The sequence below is a fragment of the Centroberyx gerrardi genome, chromosome 20 (assembly GCF_048128805.1).
Source record: "Centroberyx gerrardi isolate f3 chromosome 20, fCenGer3.hap1.cur.20231027, whole genome shotgun sequence".
Taxonomy (NCBI): domain Eukaryota; kingdom Metazoa; phylum Chordata; class Actinopteri; order Beryciformes; family Berycidae; genus Centroberyx; species Centroberyx gerrardi.
Genome location: NC_136016.1, coordinates 9754608 through 9773045, shown reverse-complemented (window position 1 = coordinate 9773045; position 18438 = coordinate 9754608). Strand labels below are relative to the sequence as shown.

The 18438-nt window shown below is 42.1% G+C and overlaps 2 protein-coding genes across 2 annotated transcripts; one reads left to right on the top strand and one right to left on the bottom strand.

Moving 5' to 3' along the window:
• The first annotated feature begins 255 nt into the window (after positions 1 to 255).
• Positions 256 to 5034, top strand: nat9 (N-acetyltransferase 9). Its single transcript, XM_071900685.2, has 6 exons — positions 256 to 379; positions 693 to 802; positions 3009 to 3149; positions 3505 to 3564; positions 4326 to 4420; positions 4515 to 5034. The coding sequence occupies exons 1-6, from the start codon at positions 288 to 290 to the stop codon at positions 4662 to 4664; spliced, it is 648 nt and encodes a 215-aa protein (XP_071756786.1). The 5' UTR covers positions 256 to 287; the 3' UTR covers positions 4665 to 5034.
• Positions 5035 to 7786: 2752 nt separating this feature from the next.
• lrrc59 (leucine rich repeat containing 59) lies at positions 7787 to 13193 on the bottom strand. Its single transcript, XM_071904322.2, has 8 exons — positions 12997 to 13193; positions 12707 to 12820; positions 12313 to 12372; positions 11847 to 12005; positions 11235 to 11339; positions 10996 to 11068; positions 9752 to 9943; positions 7787 to 9219 (listed from the first exon to the last, which is right to left on the bottom strand). The coding sequence occupies exons 2-8, from the start codon at positions 12803 to 12805 to the stop codon at positions 8939 to 8941; spliced, it is 969 nt and encodes a 322-aa protein (XP_071760423.1). The 5' UTR covers positions 12806 to 12820; positions 12997 to 13193; the 3' UTR covers positions 7787 to 8938.
• Positions 13194 to 18438: the final 5245 nt, after the last annotated feature.

Here is an 18438-nt window from a genome sequence, read left to right as displayed (position 1 = left end):
TAAAATTGCTTTAAAAAATGTCCCCTTTTTTTGGTATGAAGAATGTTAAATCTACATATAGCTTTTTAATACAAGTAAATGTCTGCCGTCCACTTTGTTCAGCATGGTAAACAGGTCTGTAGTGTGGCTTAAACAAAACTTTGACCTCAGACTTTGACCTGCCCCCCTCTGCAGCACTTCCCATCTCGTCCAGTAGGTGGCGACGTGCGCCTTTGTGCCAACCAGCGCAGCTGCAGCTTGAACCAACGAGTGCGAAATCAGGAAGTGCCGTTCAGTTCTGTTATTCCATGTTGTTTGGCATCATGAGGATCAATGAGAATACTTTACTGGAAGGAGAGAAAGTCGTGTTGGTTCCTTACAATGCAGACCACGTGCCCAGGTAATATCACACAGTACGGGGTTTCCCAGCTTAGCTGGCTGCACCGTGGACTCGCTTGCCTTATTTTATGCAAGGTAAACTAATCGCTGGATTTAATGATAGTCCACTCACACCAGTCCAGCTGCAGCCAGATATAACTGGATGTAGTGTGTGGGGCATCTCTGTCCAGCTTGCCTGCATGTCTGTTACCTTTCATACATCCATCCTGCTTGTCTCGGAGTCTCTGCTTTACCTTCAGACCCCACAGTCTGGTTCAACATCAGCATCCCTGTATCTGTCAGGTTCTCCATTCCTCTCTGTTTGTCACTGTAAGGTATCATGAATGGATGAAGTCTCCTGAGCTGCAGCAGCTGACGTCCTCAGAGCCGCTGACCCTGGACCAGGAGTATGACATGCAGACGAGCTGGAGGGAGGACAGTGACAGTAAGCTGGAAATAAGAAGAAATTGGAGGCCAATGGATGCTCTAAAAAAAACCCACCAAACCGCCTGTTTCAGCAGAAAGCTCTCATCAGGGTTACATGATAAAGAGACATTGGGCCTCATTCACGAAACTTTTCTTAAATTGTTCTTACTTTTGTTCTTAAGAAACATGCCTACGCAAAACCAACGTGGGATTCATGAAGCATGCGCAGAGTCTCGATTTTTGCGTATTCCAGGTGTATCTGATGGTGAATGCCACTTGTTCCTTAATTGGATGCGCGTGACTGTTGATGCTGATTAGCATAGGTAGGCGCCCTGGCAACTCCATAAAAGGCCTGCTGTCTGAAGGGTCGTGCGCAAATGGAAAGCATTACTGGAGTGGTGGAGAATGACAAACAGAAGAAGAAAAATTCAAACTCTGAAATAGTGTTGTCAGGAGTGAGAGGAAAAAAAAAAACTTTTTAAAAGTGTAAGCGGTGGAGTGACAGCAACTGAGAAAAAAAGAACATGGCAAGAAATTACTGATGCTGTAAATGATGCAAAACATCCTGAAACACACCTTGAATTCAATGAAAAAGAAACAGTTTGACATAGGCCTACAGTTAGAATCTAAAAAGCGTCGGCCACAGTCTAACTCCAAATAGATGCAGTTTATTAGCTTCAGGCGGAGGGCAGGGCGCTGTCAAAAGGATTGGGGGAATAATATGGAGACTGCTGTCAGGTGTCCAGTCATCAGCGGAGTTGGACACTGGTTTAATTCAAGCAGCATCTCCATCTGATGGTAAGCTCAGACTTTAGGCTATATAATAATATTGTTGGTTTTGACTGTAGCCGTTGTTGACAGGAGCTTTCTGCCTGCAGTGTCCAAACTCATCACAGCCTTCCAGCTCAGCATGCTGCGCTCGCTCTGTGGCGGAGCGAGTGGCCGTATGATAATTATATGATCGCTGCTGAGGGGTCTGAAGGTTTATCAGGTGTGGCTTTAGCAATGTGGTTAAGGCATAACCTCTATCACCTAGAGACACACTAGTTAGTCTTGAGACTCAGGTTAATTTAACTTAACCTATATGCGCCGTGCATCTCCAGCAGCACCTGCTCGAGACGCACGACACCCTGCTGTTCTGCAGCACCGAGTCGCGGCTCCTCCTGGACAGGGGAAACCACATGTAGGAGGTTTAGGTTGGCGTCACAAATTAATTGAATGTTTATGGTGTGTTATTGTTTGCGATTTAAATAGGGAAATACGTTTGGACATGGTACTTTGATGCGCACATCTATTGCTCCCGTGGTAAGATAAGATAGAACTTTATTGATCAATAAATAATATAATATATGTATGATAATATACGATACTAATTAATCACTTTAATCACTCATGTTTCCAATTGAATAGAATTGCCTATGAATTTGTTCATATCGGCCTATAGCTTTGTTAATATGGTTATTATCACTAGGCTTACAAATGGCCTGAAACACATTTTGTTGTTGATAATGAGGTCCGGGACTGCTTTAATAGATTTCCCTTAAAGAATAAGGCATTCTAAGTAGAAACCACTTTATGCGTAATGCCCCCACGCATGTTTCCAAACACACGTAGATTTTGATCGTACCAAAGAACAAATTCAGGTAAGAAAAAAAATGATGAATGCCGAAATGTTCGTGGAAACGTTCGTAAGTACACTTTAAGATCAAATCTGATCGTATGCACGTTTCGTGAATGAGGCCCATTGATTTTAAATACCTTTCCTTCACCCTTGGAAATGTATTTAAAATCCACCTTTCCATGTGTCTTGTCATGTAACCCTGATGAGGGCTATTTACCAAAACGTGTTATTTTGTTCTGCACCAATAGAGATGTTTTTAGGACATCTATCGGCCTTGAAGAGTAGCTGAATCTGTCCTTCCTTTATACTTTTTCTAATTCATCCACTTTAGTTGTAAGGTCACAGTTTTGTTTTTCTTACACACTAGAAGCAGACAGATCTGGCTTCATACAAACTTTGTAAACAATCTGTAATCAGTGCTTATGAGTGCTGATCATTTGAGCTCACATGCTGAGGTTGTACACAAGGGAAATATTTCAACCTCCATTTAATGAAAAGGTTTTCCATCCTCTTGGCATCTCCAGGAACAAAACTGCCAACGTTCTCTTTTTTTTCCCCTCATTGGTTCGTTTCTTGTTTCCTGTAAAAACCTTTGCCTTGCCAGAGTGCACCTTCATCATCTTGGACAAGCAGCGGTGGACAAACCCCGAGGTGCAAGAAGAGCAGTGCATGGTGGGAGATGTCAACATCTTCCTGACTGACCCCAGTGACCCCTCCCTGGCTGAGCTGGAGATCATGATCGCTGGTGACACACAACATGTTTCTCTTACAAACACATCGAACGCAAAGGCCTTCTGCATCTGACCTATTTATAATTTACTTAGTAGTTTTTTCGGCAAGAGAAAGTTGTGCATTGGTTGACATTTGTTTAGTTTTCAGTGTGGCCTTTGTATATTCTCATTTCTTGAATATATCTTGGTGAGCATCAACACTAAATAACAATAACGGTGCCAAAGCTTCATGCTATTGTCGACGTGTGTGAAAAATCCACTCATCCAAGTTTCAAAAAAACGAAAATAGACTCTATTTTCCTTCAGGATACAGCGTTGATGTTTTATTTCACCGCAGCAGGTAGTGATGTGGTTTCTTGTCTTCAACAGAGCCGAGCTACAGGGGCAAAGGCATCGGGAAGGAGGTGACATACATGATGATGTGCTACGGTGAGCAGACTGCACAATCCTTCAGAATATTTTCTTAACCTTTATTTAACCAGGCGAACTGACCGAGCATGTGTTGTTATTGACAGCAGCGGTGTGGTGGAGTTGCTGCAGGGGGAGGAGGGGGGGTTACACACAGCGTTAGACACAGCTACACCAGGGAGACACTGAGTGCTGCCGCAGCCTTGTTGTCAGGGTTCCCACAGGCCTTGAAAACTTGAGAAAAATAAAACAAGGCCTTAAAGGTTTGAAAACGAATGGATATTCTCTGATTGGATGAATTTAGCTCCCGAATTCACCAGTATGCCTCAGCTCTCTCCATCTTGGCATCAACACTTCACATCCTGAGGAAAACCCTGCGATGAATATTTGTATTGATACAGCAGCAGTTTTAAAATGATTGATTTCAACATCATGCCAGTTTTGAGTCCTTGAACTTCACCAAACAAGACCGTGAAAATCATTGAAAGTTCTTGAATTTGTGGGAACTGGGCAGTGTGGGAACCTTGTGTTCACTGAGCAGCTTCACTGGATCAGTTGGGCGTTCAGTGTCTTGCTCAAGGGAACTTCGGCAGTAATTGCTGAGGGAGAGGAAAACGTTACTCATTCACTTCCCCCCCTCTACTTCTCTAAGTTTCAGGCAACAGCCACCACTGGAATATACTGTAGAGATTTAGATCTCTGAGCATGTGGAGGTGGAATGCAGTGACCGTAACATTTAGGTAACTGCTGTGGTGTTGATGAATGTGCTTCCCCTTCACCAGGAGTCACCAAGCTGGGGATCCAGAAGTTCGAGGCGAAGATCGGGCTGGCCAACAAAGTCAGCATCGCCATGTTCAAGAAGCTCCACTTCCACGAGGTAAAGAGGGCAAACAGTCCCGTCGTATGAAGTAGACAAAGAAGGGCATGAGTGACATCAGTGAGTCTAACCGCCATCCCCCTGTGCGCTGCAGCTGTCGGTGTGTAAGGTGTTCAGGGAGGTGACCCTCGGGGTGACGGTGGACGAGTCCATCCGGACCAGACTCCTGGGCGACACGGCCTACATGAAGGAGAGAGACTACAGACTGACCTGCAGCAACAGACAGGGACTGACCGCGCAGTGAAGCGACACGCTGCTCCGCGTAGGCGCTTCCCGAGGACTCTCGACTGGGAAGCGGTGCATTCTGGGTGCTTCCAGATCCACGGACATGTCTGTTGTGATTGGTCAAAGGAACTCTGGCCTAATGCTGCCAAGAGGCTGTAGTGAAACCTAGCTGAAAACCGGTCTGTTATTTATGATTATGCATGCACACACACAGGTGTCTCCTATATCTGTCTTCCTATATTCTGCTGTCTCTTAGTTGTAAAACCAGGATGTTATTTGTAATGTTTTATTCCTGAAAATGTACTGTAGAAAAGACAGTTTTCACAAAAATGCATCCTGTTTTTGAAACACATTGGAGCCTTTTAATCTCAGATGAAACTTTAATGATCCCTGTGGGGTAATTGGTTTCCATGAGGCCTTTCTGAGGCTGTGATGGTAAGTAAATATTGCCTGCATACCGCACCCATTGCACAAAAATAAAACATCCAAGGTCGATGCTGCTCAGACAGAAGGATGATGGGATGGGCCTGAGTGGAAAAAAAAGTTTTTACTAAAAAGGAACAAGTTGTTAGAGGATCATAGATAAGCAATACTCCGGCACACTGAAATACATGAAGACACATGCACACAAAAACATTTTATTTACTGCTGTCTGATCTACAAACACACATTTGCGTTCATGCACACACACAGACTCCTGCTCGATGGGAGCACAATATCAAAATAATGGCTGTCGTCTTTATAGCCCCTTTAGGTTTTGTCATGTTGCACCAATTCTCAATTCACTAATGCTCCTTGACCGACGCCCTCTCCCCTCCCTCATGCACACACACACACACACACTATTTAATGCCCATTAAGTAACATTAAATTAGCTTTTCTCAGTATGACAGTATTCATGGGGGAAATATGAGGGAACCTTGGATTACCTCTGTATGGAAGGCCAGTCTGATCGCTTTTCTCTGATGCATGTGTGGCAGTTTCTTAAGTCGGAAGGGAGAGGGAAGAGAGAGAGGAGGGAAGATGGAGACGTCCTGAGGTTCAGGATGTGTTTTAGCGATGCATTTGTGGCGGTTTCTGGTGTGAGGGGGAGAGAGAAATGAGAGAGAGAAAGAGCGGGATATTGTTTAGTGGTTCATTCATTCTTTCTGATGTGTGTGCAGAGTCTTACAGATGCGGATATGGAACATTTGATCTCTTTGCATATATGATGATACTGAAGGGGTTTTGCCTTCATGATGCCAGACTAGATAAAACTTTTTCATCTGACCAGGAACCAAGATGATGATGATGATGCCAAGAAGTAACACTTCTGCTTTATTCAAAGTAAAAGTGCAGAAATTGACACTTTTTAAAAGACATTTTAATGAGGCTGTCTGTGTATTCAGCACAACAGTAATATTTCACATCTGTTAAGCAGGATGAGAAATCAGAAATCATTATAGCAAACATATTTGTGATTATTTGTCTCACGTTCCTCCTAATTGCCTCATTAGTCCGTTGCAGTTCTCATGATTTTTTCTTGGAGAATGGTTGTCCAGACCTTTATCTAAATGCCAATTGCACAAACTTTATTGATCTTGTGCTTTTCATTTTCATATCTGACATTGAGGCATATCAGATATGTTGTTGTATCATTCCAAACCCAAGTCTCTTCAGTTTTTTCCATTAATGAATGGAAGTGTTAATATCAAGCGATTTCAAATGTTTGGTAGATCTGGAGGAAGATGTTGATTGTGGGCATGCAGCATACAGTTGGTGATGGTTTGTCAGTTTTTTTAAGGTTCAGTTTAGTTTCATGGGCTGAACCTGGACGTCTTATTCATTGATAATCTTACCTCATGACATTCTATTTCTACTGAATCAATATTCTCTTTGACTGTTGTCATCTATCAGTGCATTTAAATTCCAACTAACAATTAACTCCCATTTGGTAACAGAGAGAGCCAAACAGAATTATTTAATGTCTCTTAATTTACTATTTCCCTTGTTCTCCCTCTGTTTTGAAGGATTAACTCAAACTCATTCAAGGAGAAAATCTTCTTTGCTGCGTATTGTTCAGGAAACATAAAACAGTTCCACACTAATGGGAACCTTCATAGCCGCAGGCGGTTTCCTGGCATTTTGTTCTTCACTTTCAAAGCTCAACTTTCCCAGACTTCATCTGGCCATCAAGTGAGCTTGAGTACTGGACAGCTGGACTTCTTCATCACCGTAGCTTTCCTCCGCTGGTTCTTCAGGCTAATGGCGTCTGTGGTGGTTTACCCTCCCAGTCTGCTCCCTGGGCCTGAACATCACATTAAGTGGTTTATGGCGTCTTCTTGTCATATGAGCCAGTTCACATTATTGTTGTGAGGTGGTATTGTCCACCACCAGCTCACTCTGCTGGTCATGTATACATCTAAGATAAACAATTACTGTGTTGATCAGGAAATGGGAAGTAAATCTTTCATCCCAGGCAAATACATTTACTTGCAGCTTCTCTGCATCTGTATTTGACCTGTGTAGTTTGCAGCAAGTATATAAATTCAGTTATCAAAACTAGTGCTAACAAGTTGCTTGTGTACAATAATCATTTGTCTTTCTCACTGATAATTTATCTTTGTATAAAAGCAGAAGAAAATGGTAATTTTATCACCTGTAAGTCATATCAGCAAGCTATAACTCTTTAAATGTTTCTATCCACACAAGGATTTATGCATGTATAATAAATTAATAAATACTTGGCCTTTTCTCTCTTATAGCCTCCTCCTTATGGCTATCAGAAAGATTAAAGGGGACAACTTTTACTGTAGCATTGAAAAACCAAACTACTATAACTGCTTATATATGCGTGCTGTCTAGCGGAGGCAGCCATTTGTAAATCTACTTTGTTTGCACGGCTGAAAACACAGACGCAAACAATTTAAGTTTGATCAAAGCTCAATGAGATCAACTGATGCTCTCAGGTTTCTGATCTTTCCCATATATAGAATTGTCCTAAATCTACCAGTGCCACCCTTACTAACTAAATATGCATATATTCTTATCAAAACAGCAGGTTTTTCTTTGCCAGCTCACCTTAGGTAAACACACATTTTAACAGGTGTTTAATCTGGCCTTCATTCAGCCACTTTGGGTCCCAAGTCCTAGTCCCTAGTTAAAGAAATCTATAGTATTTTCCAGTTGGCAAGGTGCATTAAACAAATGGCATCATTCTGCTTCTTTCACATAAACACACGATGTTCAAACATCCCTGCAGTGCGTAGCCATTTATTGATGCTGACAATTCTTGAGCATGGACAAAGCTTTACAAAAACAAGTGCAGTGGACTGCCTGAGCAGCTTTTTACACAAAGACACCTTGACAGCAGAAAATAAGTTGCACTTGCACAAATCCTGTCGATCTACACAGGGAGAGAATGCTACAATAATTTGCAGGTTAGCTTTCATCTCTCCAGAATTAACACTGTAGTTGACAGAAGTGAGGAAAAGACTTAGGACAGCTAGTTCGATTTAAACACTTGGTCCTTATTCATGAGAGGATCAGGGGATTGTGGGTATAGCTGGTGTCTGTGGAAGTTAATGTAAAGGTAGTACAGCCTAAAGCATGGTGTGACCATTGAACCCTTTTAAACTTTTGATGATCTGGGCATTGAGAAGAGTGTGTATGCCAAGTGTATTAGGTGTGAGACTTAACCGGTTTAACTGATGTAAGACTAGAAAGAAGGAAGACGCACAGGTGAACTTTAACATTCACTCAGCCTTTACAGCACATGCTCAGACTGCCACATCTAACATCGGCCGATACATAATCCTGATTGGCAGTTACACTTGATTTAAGACTTCAATGCAGCACAGACAGGGCCACCTGACACAACATTTCACTGGACTCTCTCAAACACAACCCATCCTCCATGTAATGCACTGAGTAGCAAACCATAAGGCGTTGGTCGTAGGAAGTGCACAACATGGTCAATAGGGTGTCGTTTGAGACGATGCCATTTTAAAAAACAGACTGTAGTACAAAGAGGACAAAAGAGCAACGACAATTCCATAGGAATTTAAGCTGATCTTTAGGCATCTGTCCATCCCCCTCCATCTATCTCTCCAGACTCTTCACATCCCCAACACAGCAAAACAGGGTGAGGGGATGCAGCGGTTCCCATCTTAAAGAGATTCACAATCTCAGCATATTTTTAAAAACAAAATAGCATTTTTTTTTTTTTTTTACTGATTAGTGAGCATTCCCAGTATTCACAGATAAGAGTGGGAACCCAGCGGCCCTAAAGTGATGAGGGAGGCAGACGGCTGTTTAGTTCTTCGACGCCTGTGTGGATTCGAGAAGCTCCTTGGCCATGGACGACAGGTTCTGCACCAGCTGCCTGACCACGCCCTCCTGCTCCCTGGCCCAGGACAGGCCGTCGTCCACGGCCACGTTGATTGGCACACAGACGGCTTCCTTCCGCAGGTCCGTCAGCTGGCAGGCGGCGGCAGCGCCGGCCAATCCCAGCAGCAGGAGGAGGAGGAGCTTGAACAGTAGGCCAATGAGAGAGCGTCTAGGTTTGGGGGCCGATTCCACAACGGCCTTTTTATCTGGAGAGATGAAATGAGAGTGGCTGCATTAGAACAATAAAAAAAAAAGCCTCTTAATGTAGATATCAATTTCATACATAGGAAGTTGGGTAAATGACCGCAGAGGGAAGAGGTGTGGTATCGGAATACTTTCTCCCTCACATAAAGTGATAATTAAGGTTTTAAGAAGCCTGTTTTATTATTAAAGAACTGAGAGTATTTGAATTCCATCCAAAAAGCACTTGCATCAGTGTTTTTGTTTTTTAGATACTACAAGCAGAAGTTGTTCTTGCATCTGTTTGCAATTTTGAGCAATGATCTTTGGAAAACCATGTTCCTCTTGTAAATGAGGAATTAGTTTGTGATTTTTCAGAGTTTTCACCCTATTGACTAGTGCTAGCATTACTAATATGACAACATCTGCCTTCAATATTTCAAAAACCAAGGATGGACTGAATGGGCTCTCAGTGGATGATAAACCAGACAGTCTTCTTAAAAACTTGAGCTCTGAAATTCCCTTTAAGAGGCATCACATCCAGAAGCATGGGCCTACCTGCTGCCTGTCCATTCCTCTTCTTCTTCTCCTCTTTCCTCTTCTTCTGCTGCTCCTGTGCAGCCAAAGCTGCCATCTGGGCATTGTACTCTTTCCTCCTCTTCTCCTTCTCCTCTGCCTTCTCCCGTTTACGAGCCTCCTTCTCTTTGGCCTCCCGCTCCCTCTGCTTGGCCTCCTTCTTCTTCTCCAGTTCTGATGTGATCGACGGATGATGAGAAATATGATTAGAGGAGATGCAATCATAACAGTTGACACTTTGTTGCCCTTTTTTCTTATCTCGACTGCATTTCAGATGGCTTGTGCCTGCTTTGTGTTCCTAAAAAAACATACATAAACATCCCGAGCTCCACACTTCAGTTGAATGTGACGTTCCAGATGAAACTCCTATGAGACTGGAAATGCAGAATCATTACTAGTTCAGCCTTTTTCCTCACCAACATATTAGGAAAGCATCAGCAGAGAAATGGGCACGCGGCATGTATAAAAACTAAAGCATCTTTGGCTATGACACTGTGAGGAGATGTCTGCTTTTGCTCAAGGCCTGCGGTTGTGTATGACTCCTCTGTAAACAATGCAGAAAGAAGAAATTCAGGATGGCAGTGGAATGTGTGGGACACTACCCTCCAATTAGACTGTGACTCAACTGGGCAGGTCAAAGCATCAGCTCTTTTCTATCCACAGTCTCCACAACGGCAGGGAAGTGGGAGGACGATGACTTGAATCAGGCAACCAATATCAGGTTTGGGTCAACATATCGGGCCGATTTTGGCCTTTCAATAAAAACAGGATCTCGGCCAATCAATGTTGCTCACCCTCGATATGGAAAAGAGAAGTTTTAGTGTCACATGATGGTCTAAATGCCATATCGGTCAGACCCTACCCAAGATCTATTACCCTGACTGGGCTATTTTCATTAGAACAACCTAGAAAAAAGGTTTATTGTTTACGTCAAAACTGATTATTAAGGGGGAAGGAAAAAGATATGTTTAAATGTATTAGAGAATCAAATTATATATAATAATAAACAAGAAATAAAATAGAGAAGTAACAGATGGAATGAGAGAGGTGGCAGATTATATATTGAATAGAGGTAAAGTAAGATGAGAAAGGACCAGGGAACAGATCAGGTTTGTTTTTGCCAGTGAAAGGAAGATTATACTACTTATGTTTTATGATCAAAACGCAGTAGGTCAGTTCACTCAACAGAACTCTTTAAAACTCGATTGATTTACTATGGCACCCACCTCTTTCCCTCAGGAGGCGCTTCTCTCTCGTGCGATCCGCCTCTTCCTGAATAGCCCTCATGTGCTGCAGAACCTACAACAAAACACATACAATGTCCTTTACAGCGTAGCCAAGGTTTTAGCCATTGAAATTATATATACTGTCTGCAAATGTCTTGATCGATCACTCCATTCCTCATTTATTCATTCATTTGTTTGTGCTCTGATCTCCCCTTGCCGTGCCCCTCTCACTCTCTTACCCTGGAGGCACACTGTTTGCACTGTTTCTCATCCAGACAGTCTCCTGCAGCCTTGGCCAAGCCGGCCTCCAGTGGGTTATCCTTTAGATCCAGCCACTTCAGACTCTGAGAACACACACACACACACACACACACACACAGTAAGTGAAACAGTAAAAAACAGTTGGACATCAGAACAAAGCCAGAAAAACAACCTCAGACACACACACCAATTTTTCACAGCTGATACAAGAACCGATCCAATCCTACTTATTTCAGTCATTCATGTCACCTAGTACTTGTCCTATTATAGGACAATTCCAGTAACAAGTACATCAATTGCGTTCACTGATAGGACAGGAGACACAAAAGTGTTATACTGTCATTAAAGTATTGATATCAGGACAGCTTCATTTGCTGATCCAAGTACTAGTATTTGGGGGTTGGATCGGCACACTTCTATTTTACCAGGAACATACTATAGGGAAAAATATGCTATGTACCTTGTATCACCAAAATGTTCACTTTTCAGGAACTAGGAAAAACAACTTCATTTTTAACTTGATGACTACGCATTTTTGACATTATCCAGTGGACTTTAAAATGATCACCAAAATTGTGTGTGGGACCTACCCTGAGCTGAGAGAAGCTGACCGGCAGGACGCTCAGCTTGTTGTTGTACAGGTCCAGGTGCTGAAGGCTGGTCAAGTTCCCCAGCTCATCTGGCAGACTGGTCAGCTGGTTTTTACTCAGGTCCACCTTGACCAAGTGGGTCAGGTTGCAGAATTCTGGCTGCATTAAAGAAACCCAACCAAATAAAATGTATATCAATCTGACTATCGAGTCCGTTCACCACAGTAACAATGCTGGGAAATGTGCAGAAACACTGACAGGCTAAGTGACAAAACTGCCAGGCAGCCAACAGTGCCAGAGAAGGTCAAGGCAAGTAAATACAAAGTAAATACAGGATATTGGCAGTAGCTAGGCAACCGTACAGTTTCCAGTGTTTGCTGTACATTGCTGGAAGTAACATATGTAGTGTGAGACATTTTGCAGCATAGGTTCACCGCCTGGTCAGTATTTATGTGTTCATACTCACAGGAAGGGAGGTAATATTGTTGCAAGACAAGTCCAGAACTGTTGCTTTGGGGAACGCAGCCTGTTGGGATAAAACATAATATAGTTATAATATGAGCTGCAATAATATCCTTAAGTATATTATTAACTTTAACTAAGAAGCATCATGGGAAATCTACTGAAACCACACCATGACAACCTCAAGTTCACAGTACACCGACTTCACTAAAAGTTGTAGTTCTATCAAATGATCAAAGTATTGAATGTGTGATTTTACGTCATTTAGACACTATGGATGATCATTTATAGGAGGCGCCCCTAGGGGGATCACCAGCACAGACAGTTTGGATAAATCTGTGTTAACAGATGACACCAGCTAAACCACAGCACGCCGACAGAGGCAGGGAGTAACTTACCAGCTCTTTGACTGGCACCTCGGTGAGGTTACACAGGCTCAGGTCCAGTTCATTGCCATTGATCTTATCCTTCAGATTCAGCACTTTGCCTTTACTCATCCTGGTGTCCGTTGGCTGTGGAGGGGAAATGATCCACCCAGTGAGAAAACACATGCGATAAATAACGGCTGACATGACATAATGGTTTGTATTTTCGTGTAAAACTTATAGTAGCTAACTCAGAGCCCGGCAAAGCTAACGTAGCCGATACTTTGACAGCAGCGAAGTAACGTTTCACATGATGTACTCACCTGTTAAAAAGCTGTGGAAAAATAATATTCAGGTGTGACAAACGAAGGAAGAGTGAAGCGGTCCGACACCTTAATCTACACAAAGTTAGGGGAAGAGCTTTGCGACACCATAAACGCACTGATAAGTCTGTTTTTTGTTGTTGTTGTTGATATTTTTTGATAGCACTGACTGCCTCAATGAAAATCCACGTCACTGATTGAACTCCAGCAGAACAGTTGGCAGTGAGGAAGCGACGCTGCAGGGACTTTAGAGAGAACAGCGCCACCTACAGCACCGGAGGAACCGACACATTTCTCTTCCTCTCCATGTACAACAATTATTCTGGTGACACGCACACACACACACACACACACACACACACACACACAAATGGGAAATATAACACGGCATTGCTTAATTTTTTTTTTTTTATTCTTTATTTCCACATCAACTCAGCATGTAGGCTAGAACAGTTCATAGGACACTCATTCCATTAAATTTATACATTATGTTGGCTATATGCATATGTATATGTTTGTATAAGAATATGTAGATGCAGATGTAGATGTAGATGAACATCATAAGCAGACAAAGATAAAGTACTGAAACATATGTAGAAATCATATTCAATGATTTTTTTTGTGGTTTGTTTTTCATTTGCTGGATGGAAAGAAAATTAATTCTCCATAAATTATTCAAAAAGTGGCCTAATCTTCATGCTGTGAATAGAGAATGACAAACAAGAAAGCTTAAAACAAACAAAGTACTTTTATGAATCCAAAAGCCATTAATAACACTGCATTGCATTTCCACAGAGGAGAACAATTCCTCCCATACTACAAAAATCTTGAAGGAACTTCAAAAAGTTCCTGCAGGAATATAAGGAACCTGTGAGAACATTTGCATATACAGTATATACCAGCATGCTATGACTACATGTTTTTAATAGGAGCCCTCCTTGTATGCAAGGATTGTGCACATTACATATTAAAGACACATTAATGTAGGACTAGATATCAGTATACTAGAAGTGACCAATACAGCCAGTGCCATAATATTGGGTATTTCAATGCAAATAACAGATGTGTATATTTGCAATACTACTGAAAGACTAAAATAGGATTAAGGCTATAGGTTCCTACACAGTTTTGCTTTCAAAATTCCTTATTTTTTCCAGACCTGAATTTCTTAAATGGTTTCAAGATTTTTTCCAGTGTTCTATATGATTTATGCTGACAGTCATGTTTCCCAGCCCCTATTAGCTACGCCTGTAAACCGTTTTTTCCATACTACAACATTTCAAGACCTAGAAATTACTCAATTCTTTTTGCGTATACTTGACCAAATTATTTTCGTATACATGACCACATACAAGATCAGTGCAGCTATGCTTTTTAGAGTGCAATTCTTCCAGTGGAACAAAACACACACAAAAAAAAAAAAAAAACACGAAACACTGTTACTGCCCTGAGTCACATCAGAATAAATAAACAGTAATTCAGTTCAGTTCAGTGAAGTTGTAAAGCTTTTAAATCATGCTTATTTAATATTTAGCCATTCATTCATTCACTCATTCATTGCAGCACCCCATTTTTCAAAGATGCGGGATAAAAACAGACTGACTACTGTGACATAGAAAATGAAGAAAGCTGTGTTGATTCTTCTGGCCGCTCTGGTCCAGTAGCCGGTCTTCCCTGCTTCCTGCTTGCTGCTGAGGAGCGGAGCCAGGCTTTTCTGCAGCTCCCTCAGCTCCTCCAGGATCAGCAGTAACACACCAGACTCACCTGACTGTCTGCTGTTACCAACCTGCACAGAATGGATTTGGTAGAAAAACGTTGAAGTTAGAGATGGAACGATATGTCGAAATTCAATCTACTGCAATACAAAACTGTGACAATACGTATCGTGGGGCAAAAAAATTAATTGTGATATTAGCTCCATTTTATTATGCTGTAGTAATCACAAATGAGATGGCTCACCCATCACAATTTCACAAGCTCTCCATCCAAATTATATTATTTTCACTTTGTAATAACATTTTTAAATTGTTGTTTACATTCTAGCGAGACAATGCCATTGCTGGAAAGATTTGCGTCTCAGAAATAAGCATAATTCTACACAGTCAGACTTTATCGTGGTTGTATCAAATCATGAACCCCATATCGCGTATCGTATCGTGAGATAAGCGTATCGTCCCATCCCTAGTTGAAGCGCATATTCTCCTGCTAAAACTGATGATACTGTATTTGACACTTATTTTTTGGAACAAGTATAACAAAACGTAAGTAGTATAATTAGTATAATTGAACAGTAACATAATCCTAACCTCTTCAGCCACAGGCAGTAGTTCACATGATGCGTCGCCACCAGACACATCACAGATGCAGGCACAGAGAGTCTGTCTTTTCTCCTCTGAAAACATAGGTTTGACACATGAATGATAACACAAGCAATATGATTCATCATCATATATTAAAGCCATATGTATTAGAACTATTAACACCAGAAAGAGTAACAGGAAAAGCTCTAAAGCCCACAATTTATAAAACAGAATTGATGTAATCCTCTGCAAACATTGATCCAGTTACTGTCTATTTCTGTATACAGGCTTGTGTCAGCTTTCCTCTTGCCAGTGTTGAGGAAGAAACAGAAAAGTCCCTATACTAAGCAACATATACTCACTTAATATGTAACCTTTGACCCATATTTACACCTTAAGTGCCTAAGACTCAAGAATAGTGAATCGGCTTCATCATTATAAGATTACACTGGAGACACATTTTGTCTGCAGTGTAGAATCTTCAGTGTTTATCTCAGCTTGGTTCAGTAGAGCACCTTTTGTTGGGATCTAGCAGCACTTGGTGAGCTATTTGTTTGTTACTGTGCTATCTTCCTGTTTTAGTTAAATCTGTGTTTAATTTGAAAGTGTTTGGTTTGGTGCTGAGTTGTTTAGCTGAAACTAGTTTAGGTGAAACCATTTAAATTTCAAAGTGCTTGGCTGGGGAAGGCCAATTGGTGTTCAAGTAGTTGTTAATTGCTGGGAGTGGCTTGAACTCCACTGGTGAACCGGTACTTTTTGGGCACAGTCATTCTAGTGTCATTCTAGTGTCAGCTGCAGCGTCAGCCTCTTGTTGTCAGGCCAGAGAATAGGGACACACGGCTAGGGTTGGCTAGGGTTTCTTGTAACTACCTTTCCTACTTCTGCTTTCCTGTCTGCTACACTACGTGTCTCTCTCCCATCCCTGTTGTAACATCAGCTCATAGGCCCTGTAGACATGGCACTATTTTCAGGTGTAGGAACTCATGTAATTGTATTTACCCAATTCGCACCAACAGTCCTTCTCTTGCTATTGCTGGAGGACTCTGGAACTGCCAGTAGGCAGTTAAAGGATAAGGCCGGTGTTTTTTAATGCATTGCTTACCGTCAACAAATCCTATGAAAATAACAAAATCAACAATGCGTTTGCTCTACTCCCGTTACTTTCTGACTTCCCACGTATCGTTTTTAGCCGTCAACCCGGAAGTCATTGGCTCCAATTGTAAGCTAAAAACCTTGAAATACAGCTCACAAAGACATAGTTTCAATTTTAAAAATCGTTACCACGAAAAGTCAGACTGTTGTAGTTATTACCAAATCAAATTCAAATGGGAACAAATTCTTCATTACGCTGGGGACTATTTTCGGTGCTACGGAACTACTTTCCTGAGATCGCAAACGTGTCTACAGCCGGCTTATTAAGTTGTTTGAGGAAAAAGTCGGCCGGCCCGGTGCATCGTGATGATGAAATATGTTGCCCAGAGCAACGGCATGGCTCTTTGACGTGTTTTTAATCGTTTTTTTAATACAATGGAGTTCTATGGCTGGTGGGACATAGCTTCATTGGGCACCGGCTACATGGACGAGACTTGTTGGCAAAACAAAATCATTGCTGATTTTGTTATTTATTTGTTATTTGTTGACGGTAAGAAATGCATTAAAAAACACCAGCCTTATTCTTTAAGAAAACTGAGACCATCTCAGCACATGCTTTATCTCAATCCCTCCACTTTCTGGCCCTCACTGAGACCTGGATCATACCTGAAAATTATTTTTCTCACCCCCCCCCCCCCAGAGCCTCTGGCTGTGGGGGAGGCACTGGACTCATTCACTCATTTCACAAGTAGACTTACACTGTCATTCCTCTTTCACACCTCTCAATATCCTCTTTTGAATTCCATGCTGTTTATGTATCTCTACCTATCAAGCTCAGCATTATGGTATCGCCCCCCTGGTCAGGTTGGTGACTTGTTTGATGAGATGGATGTCCTCCTCCACTCATTCTTCTGGGTGACTTCAACATCCAGCCAGAGAAATTGCAATCTCTGGCCTTCCTTAACTTTTTCTCATCTTTTGACCTTACCCTTTCTCAATCTCCTCCGACTCACAAGGCAGGGAACCTGTTTGACCTCATCTTCATCAGATCCTGCTGCACCTCCAACTTTACTGTTACCCCTCTTCCTGTATCTTGACCATCACTTTATAACCTTCTCCCTTCCCATCTCACCCCCCACCTCCCACTCATCATCCACTCACACTGTCACCACTTGACGCAACCTAAAAACTCTCTCACCTACCTCGCTCTCTTCTGCTGTCCTTTCCTCGCTTCCCTCAGCCGAGCAGTTCTCTCTCCTGTCCACTGAGGAGGCCTCCGCTACTCTTTTCTCCTCTCTCTCCTCCTCTCTAGACTCTCTGCACTCACCACTAAACCAGCTCGATTCGTTCCACCCGTTCCTTGGCTGTATGAATCTCTGCAAACTAGTGTTGTAGTACTCGAGATCGGTCTTGGTCTCGAGACCGGTCTCGAGACCACATTTTGAAGGTATCGGTCTCGTCTCGGAATCGACTGCATTTTTACTCGGTCTTGACTCGGTCTCGGACAAGCAGGAGTCGGAATTTTATTTCAAGACCAATCGAGACCACAACCGCAGTGACATCATTACCTGCCTGTGTATTGTCTGATTTTTTATTTTTTTATTTTTACTGTGATTGGATGTAAAACTCCCCCCTTCAATTGCAACCAATAACTTTGCTTATTTTAAGTTTGAACATTTTACCGCTCTGCCACCCTGACACCCCCCCCCCCCCCCCCCCCCCTCACGTGCCAAGGAAGAGAACACAAGGAGACAAGGGAGAGAGCAGTGCGCCATCTATGGCTGCAGAGATGTCGTCCAAATCGTCAATCATACCATTTGCTTATACAAAACACAAAGAGTTTCTTTGCAAAACAAGTGGTAAGAAAAAACACTCAGCAGAATGTAAGATCTGTAAAGTAACCTTCACTGAGACGGCTGGGACCACATCCAACTTTTATCGTCATCTTGAACGAAAACATAAGGAAAGGTAAGTGTCAAGCTAGCAAAGCTAGCTAGCAACACAACGTTAATGTAGTTATTATTTATTAATTAACGTTATATAGCATTAT

Coding starts and splice junctions, on each gene's coding strand:
- lrrc59 (XM_071904322.2), bottom strand. CDS start 12,805: ATGAGTAAAGGCAAAGTGCTGAATCTGAAGGATAAGATCAATGGCAAT. Junction 11,340..11,846: donor TCAGCTTCTCTCAGCTCAGG/GTAGGTCCCACA, acceptor GTGTGTTCTCAG/AGTCTGAAGTGGCTGGATCT. Junction 9,944..10,995: donor GCGCCTCCTGAGGGAAAGAG/GTGGGTGCCATA, acceptor CGATCACATCAG/AACTGGAGAAGAAGAAGGAG.
- nat9 (XM_071900685.2), top strand. CDS start 288: ATGTTGTTTGGCATCATGAGGATCAATGAGAATACTTTACTGGAAGGA. Junction 803..3,008: donor CTGGAGGGAGGACAGTGACA/GTAAGCTGGAAA, acceptor TTGCCTTGCCAG/AGTGCACCTTCATCATCTTG. Junction 4,421..4,514: donor AGAAGCTCCACTTCCACGAG/GTAAAGAGGGCA, acceptor TGTGCGCTGCAG/CTGTCGGTGTGTAAGGTGTT.